General features: G+C 43.2%; 1 protein-coding gene across 11 annotated transcripts in view; it reads left to right on the top strand.

Annotated features, from left to right (window-relative positions):
• Positions 1–14,505, top strand: part of ECT2L (epithelial cell transforming 2 like) — a 108,727-nt gene that overhangs the window by 4,212 nt on the left and 90,010 nt on the right. For 3 of the 11 annotated variants that reach the window (XR_006517971.2, XM_070496343.1, XM_070496345.1), the window contains exons 2-4: positions 9,864–10,046; positions 10,266–11,114; positions 12,151–12,263. Coding sequence is in view for 9 of the 11 variants with exons in the window: in XM_070496343.1 (XP_070352444.1) it covers positions 11,013–11,114; positions 12,151–12,263 (215 nt within the window). In the remaining 2 variants the exon portion in view is untranslated. Of the gene's footprint in view, positions 1–4,024; positions 4,098–9,859; positions 10,047–10,265; positions 11,115–12,150; positions 12,264–14,505 lie in introns of those variants that run through there. The other 8 variants (XM_070496341.1, XM_070496339.1, XM_070496338.1 and 5 more) reach the window with 8 other exon arrangements.

Raw genomic sequence — 14,505 nt, forward strand, 5'->3', positions numbered from 1 at the left:
GCTTCGTAATCATCCAAAAGACTGAAGGGGCCTTGGGGAGCTACAAAAGCGATCTCTGCGTAGGGTCAGGTTTGAGTTGGGCTCTCTCTCCTCCCGAGCAGTCATTTGGAATAGAGATGAAGTCGGGTTATGGAGCACCTTGGAAAACACTGATTTTCATAGGACTCCACCTTGGCTCACACCAACTGCCCTCCTTCTGCCAGTTCTCACTCTTTCCTGTTGTGGAGTCCAAAACCGGGAGTAGGGGCGGGAAAGTTGAGGGGGTAGCGAAGGAGAAATACAAAATATCTGCCGCAAATACAATTCGTCGTTAGAACTGTAGCGCTCTAAGAGCTAATATGATAAGATTTGATAAATAAGACAAATAATTAAAACCATGGTACTTCTAAATATTCCTTTTAAAAGAACTCATGCTGTACTTATTAATAAGTCTTGCCATAAGTATCAGAACAGAACACCTGACGTCATGTCTATTAAGGTTCACAGCAACTCATAGCTTTTATTACATGGCCTCCTGCCGACTTTGATTTTGTAACTTACTGTGTTTCTTGGATCCAGTTACAAATGAGAAGAACCACTGATAGGGGGATCTCCTATTTTATTCCCTTCATGCGAAAACTTTAGAAACATTTGGAGCCCTTGTTTTACAGAGTGAGACAAGAAACAGGTCCCCCGTTTGCATCACCCACACTGGAGTTGTCATTCGTTGGAAAACTAGGCTGTAAGCGAGGCAGCAGCCAGATATTTTCTTTACCAGGAGGGACACACTAATATAAGAACAAGAGAAATCCTAGTGGTCAAGGAAGAACTTCTTAGTACAATATTTTGGCTTTTGGAGAAAGGACACAGAAAAGATGAAAAATGGATGAGAATTTGGTTTTGTACACTTAGGTTTGAGTCTTTCTGGCATTAGAAGATATTGCTGACCACCATATCGTAAACATAATTCACAAGTATTCTTGCCCCAGAATGAACTCTCATCTCAAATGAGTGCCCTAAAACACTTCCCTTTCTTCCAATTTGCTGATGTCATGAAAGAATAATCTGTAAGATCTACATACTAATTTTATTCTAAGCTATTTTACCATCTAACTCATTTAACATGATGGAAATTACTAAGATAACACAAATTGATAAATTGTCAGAGTTGTGACACAGTTGTCAAATCCTAATCATCAGTGAAGGAATTTGGCTTTTTCTTAGCTAGTAACTTGCTTTTCAGCCCTTTGATGTGGAAAATTGGTAGATGTGAACAATTATTCATTTACTTATTCAGCAGTTACTTGCCAAGTGCCTAGTCAGTGAGAGGCAGCTTCTAGAATGGCTCCCAATGAGCCCCGCTTCCTGGTGTTCATCCCTGGTGTCCCCGCCCCTCAAGTGTGAGCTAGACTTGCAGGGAGGGTTGCCAAACTTTTTCTGTAAAGGGCCGGGTAGTAAATCCTTTTGGCTTTGTGAGCCATATGGTCTTCCTCCCAATTACTCAATTCTGCTGTTGTGGTATAAAAGCAACCATAGACAATGTTGTGAATAAATGTCATTAGCTATGTTCCAATAAAACTATTTACAAAAATGGGTGGCAAGGCGCCAGCCCTGTGGTGTAGTGGTTAGGTTTGCGTGCTCCGCTTCAGCAGCCCAGGGTTCGCGGGTTCTCAGGTTCAGATCCCAGGCATGGACCTACACACCAGTCATCAGGTCATGCTGTGGCAGTGTCCCACATACAAAATAGAGGAAGATTGGCACAGATGTTAGCTCAGGGCCTATCTTCCTTACCAAAAAAAGAAAAAAGAGAAGATGGGTGGCGACTGTGGCCTGACGACCATATTTGCTGACCCCTGCTCTGACCAATCAAAAAGTGGTGGTATTACTTCTGAGATTATGTTACACAAAGACTCTGACTTCTGTCCTGCCTCCCCTCTCTTTCATCTCACTTGCTTGCTTGGGTGGGAGCCAGCTGACATTGTGTGAGCTAAGCTGTAGAGAAACCCACATGGGAGGGGAGCCTTCAGCCAACAGCCAGCAAGAAACTGGGGACCTTGTTCCAACAGTCTGTGAAGAACTGGATCTTGCCAACAACCACTTCCATGAGCTTGGAAGTGGATCCTTTCTTAGCCCAGCTTTGGGACAACTAGAGCCCCACCCAACACTTGGGCTGTGAGAGACCCTGAGCCAGAGGACCTGGTGAAGCCGGGCCTTGACTCCCGACACTGAAACTGTGAGATACTGTGTTTGTCGTTTTAAGCCACTAAGTTTTGGGACTGTTTGTTACACAGCATTGGATAACCACTCTGATAGCCACATCGGATAACCAATACTCACTATGATAGTCTCCTATAACAACAAACAAGGGAAATCTTACATATTATTTCCTCCCCTTGGATCTTGGAGATCCACTGTGAACAGCATATTAAAGGTTCCAAAACAGCCTACAAAAAATACATATTTAGTTTTGCTCAGTCAATCATTTCCCAAGAATATTTAACCACAGATCCTGTTTTTCTAGGAAATACCTATTAATATTTTATGGAGCTGCTATCTGGAGAAATCTAAAATGCTGGAATATGAAAAGAAATCATTCCATTTAAAGAGGTAGTGACTGCCAGCATGCCATTTCTCCCTGTTTTGAACAATTACTCAGCAAAGTTGACATCTTAGAGAATGAAAATAATCCTATGGAAATTTAGATCTCTATCTACAGCTACATGTATATTTATATGTATATCTATCTATGACGTACTGTAATCACATATTTAAGCCCCCAGCAGAGGTAGCAACTATTCTTGCTGTAGTGTTCCACTCATTATGTAACTCAGTAGTCCCTTAACACAGAGGATAAGAACAAGTTTGAGAACTTGCTAAATAAAAATCGCTTATGTTGACTCTTGGAGAGATTTCACATAACAACAGCTGGGCATCTTATGAAACTAAGGATTTGTTTTGATTTAATGTTGATTCGGGGGGAGGTATTTAATTCCCACATTGCCATGAGGTTTGTATTTGTACAACACATTATCATACAGTAATTTGCCAAGACCTGTCACAGCCTTGCTTTACACACGAGGAGACTGTGGCTCAGAGACTAAGCTACTCGTAAAGCTTCAGTCTGGGGGTATCAGAGCAGGGATCCAGATCCGGTGCCCACTGTCATGCTGCCCTCCCTTGTATGTCTAAAATTATTTCTAATCTGGTACACACCTTTCCAATATATTCATTTTTAAGATGTGCTTCTCTCTCACTGAAGAGTGGTAAGAGAGGCGAATGTTTGTCTTATTCTCACGTCTCCTGGCTCTCCAGTAAAGTTCCTTCAGCGACTCCAGGCCCTGTTTCTCTCTCCTTGGAATTTATAGCCACAGAGGGCTGCTTAGAAAATTAGACGTTTCTGGTGCTTGAGTCCCAGCTAGAATTTCACTGACATGTGGTCATCCAGTTTGTGTTTTAATATCTCCAGCACTGGACAGAACCTCCCGAGACAGCTCAAGCTGCTGAAGTGATTTTTTTCCCACTTAGATTCACCCTAAATCTGTCTTTCTAACATCATCTGTTGTGCCTAATTTTGTCTTCCAGGGATTCAAAAACCATGTGTAATTGATTTTAGACATAAAAAGCCTTCAGATAGTTTTGTGTGTGTGTGTGTGTGTATATGTGTATAGTGTGAGAAAGGGGTCCAATTTCTTTTTTTTAAAAACAGATACTCTTTTCTATGAATGGAGAAATCCATCTCTTCCTCTTTGATTTGTCATCTAACAAGTGACCATTTATATATGAGTCTGTCTTAGACTTTCTCTCCCCTTCACCTGGTTTAGATGTCTGTCCCCATACTAATACTATGTCATCTTATTACTCCAGCTTTAGAGTAAGTCTTTTTATTTTATTTTATTTTATTTTATTTTATTTTATTTTCCAAGGAAGATTAGCCCTGAGCTAAGATCTGCCAATCCTCCTCTTTTTTGTTTTCTGAGGAAGACTGGCCCTGAGCTAACATCTGTGCCCATCTTCCTCTACTTTATATGTGGGACGCCGACCACAGCATGGCTTGCCACACAGTGCCATGTCCAAACCCAAGATCTGAACCGGTGAACCCCAGGCCGCTGAAGTGGAAGGTATGCACTTAATTGCTGTGCCACCAGGCTGGCCCCTAGAGTAAGTCTTGATATCTAGTAACCTGTCTCCCTTTCTTGTTCTTCTAGACGTCTTGACTGTTTTTGGCCCTTTTACATCCATAAATATTTTAGAATCAGCTTTTCAAGTTACATACACACATGCATCCCACAAAAGCTCTTGGGATTTTTTATTAAGATGGCATTGAATCTGTCTGTCAATTTGAGAAAATTAATTTCTTCATTCTTCTGAGTCTCTAATTCATAAAACGTATCTCTCCATTTATTTAGGTCTTTAAAAATATTTTTCAATAAAGTTTTCTGTTTTTTGGGTTTTTTTGCTTTCTCTCCCCAAATCCCCCCAGTACGTAGTTATATATTTTAGTCGTAGCTCCTTCTAGTTGTGGCATGTGGGGCGCTGCCTCAACGTGGCCTGAGGAGCAGTGCCATGTCCACGCCCAGGATCAGAAAGAGCAAACCCTGGGCTGCCGAAGTGGAGTGCATGAACTTAACCACTAGGCCAGCCCCTCAATAAAGTTTTATAATTTTCTTCATAAAGTTTGTACTTTTATTTTTTCTAGATACTTAACAATGTTTGATGTTATTGTGAATGATAATCTTTTTTAAGCTTCTTGATGGATATAGAAGAATATGCAAATCGTTTAAGTATAGAACTCAATGAATTATAAGGGGAACTCCCCTGGGCTCCCACCAGGAGATCGTTGCCAGCACCCCAAATTGCCTCCATGTCTCTCCCCATCCTTACCCTCTCTTTCCTCCCTAGAGGTGACCAGCATCCTAGCTTCTAACTCTGTAGTGTAGACCTTTGTATAAATTAAACCATACAAAATGTATTATTTTGTTTCTAGCTTCTTTTGTTTGTGTGTGTGATTTACACGTATTGTTGTGTGTAGCAGTAGATTGTTCATTCATCTATAGCATTCCATTACGTGAATATGTTTATCCATTTGATTGTCATTGTATGCTTGGCTTGTTTCTAGTTTGGAGCCATCTGTTGCAGCTGTAAATATTCTTGTGGACATATTTGATCCACATGTTCATGTTTTTCTGTTGGGTCAAGTGTATGCATATGTTTAACTGTAGGAAATAATACCAAACAGTTTTTCAAAGTACTTAAACCAATTTACACTTTCACCAGCTGTACACAAGAGTTCTGGATGCTCACCAACACGTAGCTTTGTCCGTCTAGTAGCTTAAAACAGGAATAATTATTTTTCACAATTCTATGGGTAGGATGGTGTCACCTGGGCAGTTCTGCTTTCTCTTGTAGTCTGGGCTCGTTCCTGTGGTTGCATTCACCTGGGAGCTCAGTTGCAACTGGATAGCCAAGATGGTATCATTCACACATCTGGTGCTTTGACTGGCGTGGCTGAAACATCTGGGGGCTTTATCTCTCCATGTGGTCTCTCATCATTCAGTAAGCTAGCCCAAGCTTATTTACAGGCAGCTGTATCCCAAGAGTGCAAAAAAATAGAATCTTCAAATCTTGTTAAGGCCTAGGTCCAGAAGTCACACATCTTCACTTCCACAATAGCCTATTGGCTAAAACAGGGCAGTGCTAATGCAGATTCAAAGGGAAGGAGGGCAATAGACTTCACCTCTTGATGGGAGAACTGGTATGCATGCACAGGGATGGGAGCAGTTTTTCCTGGCCATACATATAGACAGTAGACCATGTTTTGTCCTCTGGCCACAATTCGCCTGCCTTTCATATGCAGAATACATTTACCCCATCCCAAGACACCCAAAATCTCATCCAATTATGGTATCAGTCTTGAAGTCCAGTCTCTTGTGACCTGCATCAGGTCCAATTGCAAATGAGGCTCCTTGTCTGTGGCTTCTCTTGATCTGGAGACCTGTAGTTTTAGCTGTCTCCTAGACACCCAGCTTACACTGGTGAAACACAAAAGGGGCAACCACAGCAGTCTTTCCTGTTCACAAAGGCAGGAAACAGAGCCACATGGCAGTCACGGGTACGTAGCAATTCTGAAATTCATCCCGCCCAGTTGCTCTGATTACCCCCTTGATTATGGTCCAGGTCTGTGCCTTGGGAGTGGGCTCCTAATCCTTGTTCTCAGCTTCACTTGGCTCTGTCCTCTGAGTCACGCATCCCTTTCAAAAAGAAATGATTTCTGGTTGCAGTTGCATAGCTTTCTCAGCCTGCTTCTTGCCTGTAGAAAGTGGGAGGCTCAGAGACTATTTCAGACTTTCTTGGTCCCTTTATTTCAAGCTGGTCATGCTTTCACCAGAACAATCTTCTTGTCAGTTTTGTGGGCTTTCTATGTATCTGATTAGAATCCATTCTACTAGACAAGAGTTAAACCCACAATCTTTGAGGTAGGCCCCTGTCTACCTGCACAGGCATTTGGGGTGCGGGACTGTCTTTACAATTCCTAGAATCTCTTTTATTTTCTAAACGAGAGAGTCTATGAGGCTCCACCTTAGACATTTCAAAAGCTTTATGAAGGAGGTCTTTGAAATGAGGCCGTTTATTACTTTGAGACTTTTTACTGGCCAAAAGATACTGTACTAGATGTTCTTTATTTCCACTAAATTGTACTCAAAAACTAGATAGATCTTTCAGGTCATTTCCTGTCTTCTCACTGGATCACAGGCAGCTAAAGAAGCCAGTCGTGCCTTGCACATCCTGCGTGGAATCTCTTTAGCTGCGTCTCCACATGCCCTGGCACGTTGTCTGTTGTCCACATTAATGGAGGCAACAGCGTTACTAAACATTCTGCTGCTGTGTAACACACTGACCCTGTCCTGGCCTTTCGCACAGCGTCACTGCTGCTGCGTAACCCAGTGACCCTGTCCTGGCCTTTCGCACAACGTCACTGCTGCTGCGTAACACAGTGACCCTGTCCTGGCCTTTCGCACAGCGTCACTGCTGCTGCGTAACACAGTGACCCTGTCCTGGCCTTTCGCACAACGTCACTGCTGCTGCGTAACACAGTGACCCTGTCCTGGCCTTTCGTACAACGTCACTGCTCTCGCAGCCTCCCGACAGTCTCCTCACCTCCCTTTCGGCTTCCACTGCTGCCCTCTCCCCAAGTCCACGCCCAGTGCTTTAAGTGATGTTATGGCAATGCTCTACTCCAGGTACCAATTTTTGTATCAGTTATTATTGCTGAATAATAAACCACCCCAAACTTTAGTGGCTTAAAATGACAATCATTTATTATTTCTCCTGATTCCAAGGGTTATCTGGGCCCAACTGGACAGTTGTTCTGCTCCATGTGTTACTCACTAGAATCTGCACTGCCACCTTTGTCATAAATCGAATGTCCATATACATGTGAGTCTATTTGTGGACTCTTTGATCTGTTCTGTTGGCTTATTTGTCTGTTCCTGTGCCAATATCTCATGCTCTTATTTACACTAACTTTATAATGAATAAGCCCTTATGTCACATGGTCTTACCAGTTTGTTCTTTGCTATTCTTGACCCTCTGCATTTCCATACACATTTTATAATGAATTTTTCAAACACACACACACACCCCCCATACCTGCTGGTTTTTGATTGAGGTCGAGTGATAGATTAATTTGGTAGAACCAACATCTATACAGATAGATACTCTTATTTTATTTAGATCTTTAAAAATTTGTCTTGATAAAATTTTTAGTATTCTATGTGGAATTCTTATCCCTCTTTGATTTAAATTGGATTTAAAAAATTATTGCAAATGCTGTATTCTTGTTTAATAAGGATTTGTTGTTAGTATACAGAACCACAGATTTTTTTAATGTTGCCCTTGTGTGCAGCAATTTTGCTAAGCTTATTAAATCTGACAATTTATCCATAGATTCTTTAGTATTTGCTACATATGATTATGCCATTAATAAATAATGACAATTTTATTTTTTCCTTTTCAATTATTTTACATGTTATTTTATTTTCTTGCTTTATTACATTGGACAGAAGCTCCAGAACACTGTTGCATGAAGGTGGCAGTAGCAAGCAGAGTAAAGTCTCAACATTTTGCTCTTAATTTAGTGTTTGCTATGTTTCCTGTGACACATCCTTATTTGGATTAGAAAGTTCCTTTGAGTCCTAGTTTGCTAAGATTTTTTCTGTTATAAACGAGTGTTGAAGCTTATCAAATGCACTTTTTGTACCTACTGAGATTATCATATATTTTTTCTTCTTTGTTTTGTTAATGATTAAAAGTATGTTGATTTTGTAATATCAAACCAAATTTACATTCCAAGAACAAATCCAACTTGGTGGTGATATATTATCTTTTTTATATATTTCTGGGTTTAGTGTTCTAATATTGTAGTTAGGATTTTTGCATCCATGTTTATGATAATAAACCTATAATATTCCTCCTTGTAAGGTCCTTGTTGAGTTTTGGTATCAGGCTATGCTGACTTCATTAAAGGACTTGAGACTAATTCTCATTTTTTCTATTCTTTGGAAGACTTTGTGTAAGTTTATAGTTATTTTTTCCTTCAATGTTGGTAGATACAAATATTGGTTCCAGGAGTAGGGTGCTGCCATAACAACAGCAAGGCATTCCAAATTATGTGGCATTCACATCCAGAATTGGACACTTGGAAAGATGGCAATCTATGTTATGCATTGGAAAAAAATTTGTAAAACTATAGTCTTGAGTAGAATAAAGAGCGTATTATATACCTATTGAGCTTGTGCTTTATGCAAAGAGGTAAAAAATTAATGTTATTAGAGTGAGTTCATTTCTACTGGCTGCATTTGCCAAGATACCACACGAAACAGAGGAGCTCAGGAAATAACTGACTGGTTCGCAAGCAGGAACATAAAGGAATTCAGAGACAACCAAAAATCTCAGGTACTTGAGAGATTGGAAGGTGCAACCAGTTCACATCTTCATCTAGAGGAGAGACAACTGAGAGTGTCTTTGAGCAACAAATGCTCCTTAAAACCGCCCGGTGGCAAGGACCAGGACAGGGGTGCGGCTGTCGCACTACTGTTAGGCTCTCTGAATGGAATAAGGGGGCACCCAGCAAATACTTCCAGTGGGAAAAACGTCTCAGGGAGGGGAGACTTAGGGTTTGGCTCTTCCTAAAGAAGCCTGATAGGCTCAAAATACTTACAGTTAAATTCAGAGAGAGAAATGTCGCTGAACAATTGTGGTGTATAGCGCTGCCTAGAACCAAACAAATAGCCTGAGAAAGTAGTACTGTCCAGGAATCACTGACATGGTCTGAAAGAGAATGAGACTGTTGGCGACTAAATGATAATTGGGCCCCAGCCTTCTCCAGCAGGACTTCAGAGCCGCTGTGGATGAACTCTTTCCTACGTCGTTCTCCTCCTTTACAAATGGGAGTTCCTTGCAGTTATCCTTTCCCTGTTCTACCGTTATTTATGTTGTGATTTGGGGCTGGAGCCAGATAATTTCCCTTTTTATTCAGTGATCGCTAGATCAAGAGGAGCTATATCTGGATCTGTAGAGACTTAGGAATCACTCATATCTCCTGAGAGCTAAGCTAAAAGTATTGATGAGATGGGACTTTGGGGTTGTCCCCCTTAAGAAGGGGCGAGTGTGTTCTGCATGTGGGAAAGAAGGGAGCTGGCCGTGTTGCTGCTCCTGATCTTGTTTGACCCCCTCCCTAGATGGTGGGCTGGCCCTTGGGACTGGCTTTAACTGGCAGAATAGAGCGACAGTGTCTGGATATCACTGTGCAGTCCGGTTACCAAGAGCCTGGCTTCCCTCCATGTGCCCTCTCTTGCTTTTTCATCTGTCCCTCTGATGGAAGCCAGCTGCCCTGTGAACTGCCCTGCGGAGAGGCCCATGGTGCAAGGAAGGCAAGGGAGGCCTCCAGCCAGCAGCCCATGAGCAGCTGAACCTGCCAACAGTCATGCGAATGAGCTCCAGATCCTTCAGATGAGACTGGAGTCCTGGCCAACACGTGGACTGCAGACTTGTGAGACCCTGAAGTAGAGGTACCTGTTCTGGGGTTAATTGTGTCCCCTCAAATTCCTATGTGAAGCCCTAACCCCAGAGTGATCATATTTAGAGATAGAGCCTATGAAGAGATAAGGAAGGTTAAATGAGGTCAGAAGGGTGGGGCCCTAATCCAGTGGGCTGGTGTCCTGATAAGGAGAAGCAGAGACGTCAGAGATCTCTCTCCCTCTCCCTCTGTCTCTCTCTCTCCATGTCAGCACAGAGGAAGTCCTTGTGGGGACACAGTGCAAAGCAGGCTGTCTACAAGCCACGAAGAGAGGCCTTACCAGAAACCAGGCCGGACAGCACCTTGATCTTGGACTTCTTGCTTCCAGAACTGTGAGAAATAAATGTTGTTCAGGCCACTCGGTCTGTGTATCTGTCCCGGCACCCAGGTAGACTAAGGCCCACTCCACTAAGCTGTGACTGCTTTCCTGACCCACAGGGACTTTGAGATAATAAGGGTTTGTTGTTTTGAGCTGTTAAATTGTGGGGTGATTTGTTATGCAGCAATACTAATACATTAGCCTAATATTTTCCTCTGCACCTTCTTTGAATTGTGTCCTCATATAGAGGCAGGTGGGTGCCCTCTTGAGCCTTTGGATTCTTGCTTTCCAGAGAAAGAAAAAAGTCAATATTCCTGGCTGATAAGGAATCATTCCAGTTTCTGAGTCATTTTCCCAGCAAAGTGAAAAACAACTCTGGCTTAGATTCACATTTGGGTGCAAGTAGATGAGGACAGAATAAATTCAATGACTTGGGTTCATGAACTCCTTGTGTATATTTGTATGGATTGTCTTCCATGGAGATACATATATATGAATTGTTGTAATTATGTCTGTGTAAATGAGCTGCTATAATTATATAGTTCCATTAATATACTGGATGTTTCTAGGCAATCTTAATTAAACATCTATTGAAATGACCCTATAGTTCTTAGAACTGGAAGACAGTAATTTGCTGAGATGTCAGCCGGGGATTCTTCCAGGAAAACTCTGGGAATGGAGAGCTACCACACAAGATTCAGTGCCTGGACACCTTTCAGCAACAAGACTTTGAACAGACAAGTGAGTTACATACTCTAGAATAAAACAAGTTTAATTTTTAAAACAAGGCTAATTTTACTGTGATATATTGAGTCTCATGTTGCCATATTTAAAAAAAAAAACCTCTAAAGAATTTAGTTTTTGAGTCACTTTAAACAAAAATAAACCTGCGTTTGTCCGCCCCAAAGATGATCTCTTCACACCCCTGTCCCCAACTCCTCCCTTGTGGGAGGCTGGGAACCCACCTCCCTCTGCTCTGTGCCTCCAGGGACAGAAGGAAAGCCTCCAGGGCTCACCTTTGCTGTGATGGGGGAGGGGAGGACAGGAGGTGCTGTGGGTGCTGTTTGGTGTGGAGAGTGTTACTGTGTATTTCTCTGATCCTCTCTTCACTCCTGTGCCAACTGCATGGTTTGTTGGCCTGGGGATGCCTCTCCTTTGGAAGGTAGTGAGGGAGGTAGTCATGGAATGGCTCAGGCAGCTCTGCCAGACCCTGATGGAGAAGGTTGACGGTCCTCAGCTCATGCCCGGGTCAGGCCGTTTCACAAGGAAGGAGGCCAGCCAGGCCAGGGCTGTGTGTGTGTGTCACCTGAGCAGAGCTGGACCGAAACCTACGTTTGGAGGAGGCTGGTCCTGGGTGTCTGTCTTCCCTGGAGGCACGTCTAACAGTGGCTGTTTAGCAGTAGGTGCTGACTTTGATTTTGGTGGGTGCTGTGAAGACGTGGGGTTAGTGAAATCATGCCTACTTCAAACGGTGGCTTCCACAATTAAACAAGTGGAGCCTGTCTGCACTTTCAAGGGGAAATGTTAGGAATCTGTTTCCCCAGGCCCTCTGGGGCCCCTCTGTGATCACATTCCCCCCCAGACTTTACCACCAGCCCAGCCAACACGCTGGGGCTGCTGTGTCCCTGGATGAAGCAGCTTCACTGAGGGGAGGCCTGCCCTGTGTGACAGAGCTCTGTGGGAGGGAATGGGGGCTGTGAGGTCGTTATGTTGCTTGAGGGTCGCTTACAGCTGAGAGCGTATTGAACTGTGTAGAAATGTTGTCTCCCCCTTACAGCTCTTTCAGGAAAGAGTCGCTCTTATAAGTCACTGGTTTGACCTTTGGACTAACAAGCAACGTCAAGAATTCTTATTCACGATATTTTTACACTGCACTAAATCACAATTAAGGTAAATGTAGTTATCATTGGTTCTTAAGGAAAATTAAATATAGCACAATGCTTATATACCTTTATGGGTTTCTTTTTCCTCCGCTAGAAAAAACAGCAACTGATACTTTAAGTTTTATAAGCAGACTCCTCCAGTGTGGCTCCCTCCTCGAGGGCAAAGCGGAGGCGTGGGCTTTGCCACCTTCTCACCACAGAGGGATGGTTAGTTTTTGCAGAAACTTATAACTAGCTTCATCTGGGGAATTTTTGACATCCTCTCAGTTTATTAAATTCTCCTTGGAACTGTCAGACAACGTATTTCAAGTAGCTATCTGGTATGTAGGCAGGCACTCCATAACTATCCGTTACGTGAATGGATGGATCTGAGAAACGGCTGAGAGGGCACCACGGTAGCACCTTTAGGAACATGGGCAGGACTCGTGGGCAGTGGCCACCGACTGCCGGTGGTCCTTGCTCTTGTTCTTACTTCCCCTCCTGTAAAGTTTGTGATTTACTTTGAAATACTCCAGCCGGGACCACTGTGTAATATTTGAATGTGTTAGTTGAAATTACACCCGGGGCAGCTAGTGTGCCATCAGGAATTCATACTCTGGGGTGGTTAGTAGCATTCTGTTGGGAAGGTCATGGTGTCTCAGTTCTTACTAGATACTTTGCTAATCAGCATAGCAAATATCAGACATTAGTTATCAGAGCAATGAGTGGCTCGTTAACTTGCCAGATGAATGTTAGAAAGGGACTCTGTTTGGAGAAATTAAAGGGATTCAGATGTGGGACTGACCAAAACATTCTAGAGAGGCCTGCGGCATGCCTGGACCTGTGAGGAATCTAGCCAGGCCGGGAGCAGATGTTTGTGAGGATGGCTTCCCAGCCTTCATCCCCAAATAAATGGCCTTGTCAGTCTGGGGATCTCCTGTAGCCATAGGCCAGCAGTGCAGGTCATGACAGATTCCTGGTTCTGGAACCTTGTCCTTTCTCAGCTGAGTGGGTCTCACCCGAGGGACAGAGAGCTGGGACCCTCAAGCCTGCAGAGGAGCCCAGAGGTGGTTTGGCTTATTTCCTAAGGTTTGCTTAGTGAAGCTCTAGCTATGGCATCCCTGGTGTTAGTTGCCTTCACTACAACCTGGTGATGAGGCTGGGGGAGGGGCTAACCCTCGAACTTCTTAGGCAGCTACCAAAAAGCATCTGAGGGTGCGAGACTGAATTGGCTTATTTTAGTTTGCAGCTGCTCACTTCTTCTTACACGTCTTCCCACCCATCTCTTTGAATCAGCCATTTCAAACCTCCTACCTCCTCACTCACCTTCTCCACTGTCAGCTTTCTCCTGTGTTCATGAGCACGTGGTGGATTGTTAACCGACTATCCATGATAGAGTCATCAGGTCACAGGAGGAAGGCGGACACCTTCCTGGCTGTGTTGAAAAAGGCGGCAGAGACAGGCCCCAGAAAAACAGCTCTTCAGTGGATGCCTAAGCATCAGGGAAGGGAACTTTCATGGTAGCCAGTGGCGAGGTTTTCTTTCACACCAACTTTATGGCTTTCGAGATAAGAAAATAATGGACCAAACGTCACATCCACGATCGCTTTGTGGTGCATTGTGTTCTCTTCTCGCGTAACGTAAACCAAGCACTTTTAGCTGCATCCACTGGAGGTCACTAGAGAGCTTGTGGTGTATTTGGAAGCTTGTTAACATCAGGCCTGACATTTGTCACTGGAAATTGCGTCCTTTGTCTGGTACCTGAATTCTTTCTGTGCAACAGGGAGATGGAACTGATGTGTTCAGTGAAATTACTCTGCTTTGTTTCGGAGCAGCCGTGTTTCTGCACAGAGCTGTATGTGTTTCATGCTTCCACGAAGCTGTTATTACACATTCTGGGCTGCTGACTTCAGGGGGAGTTGTATGTCAGTTTCTGGTCTCTAGATTTGGCATCCTGAACCCATCTTTAATTTTTCGTAGAGGTTCTTGTCGTTGAACCTCAATCAGTTCGTTCCCCAGAGTATGGATTAAGTCTTCCTTGTTCTCTTTCCTCCCTGTCTCCCCCGGAGCTGTCTCTTCTCTCCTGCCAACATCTACAGGGGCCGTGTGCCAACAGTCTAATCCAATTTGAGCTTTGCTCAACTTTAATTAAACCTAAAAGCCCAACTCATTTTATTTTTTAAAGTTAGTGTAAACAACTTTCTTTTAAACATCTTTATTGAGATATAATTCTCATACAATAAAATTTATCCATTTAAAGGGTAGAATGC

Source organism: Equus asinus, chromosome 24 (genome assembly GCF_041296235.1).
Source record: "Equus asinus isolate D_3611 breed Donkey chromosome 24, EquAss-T2T_v2, whole genome shotgun sequence".
NCBI lineage: Eukaryota > Metazoa > Chordata > Mammalia > Perissodactyla > Equidae > Equus > Equus asinus.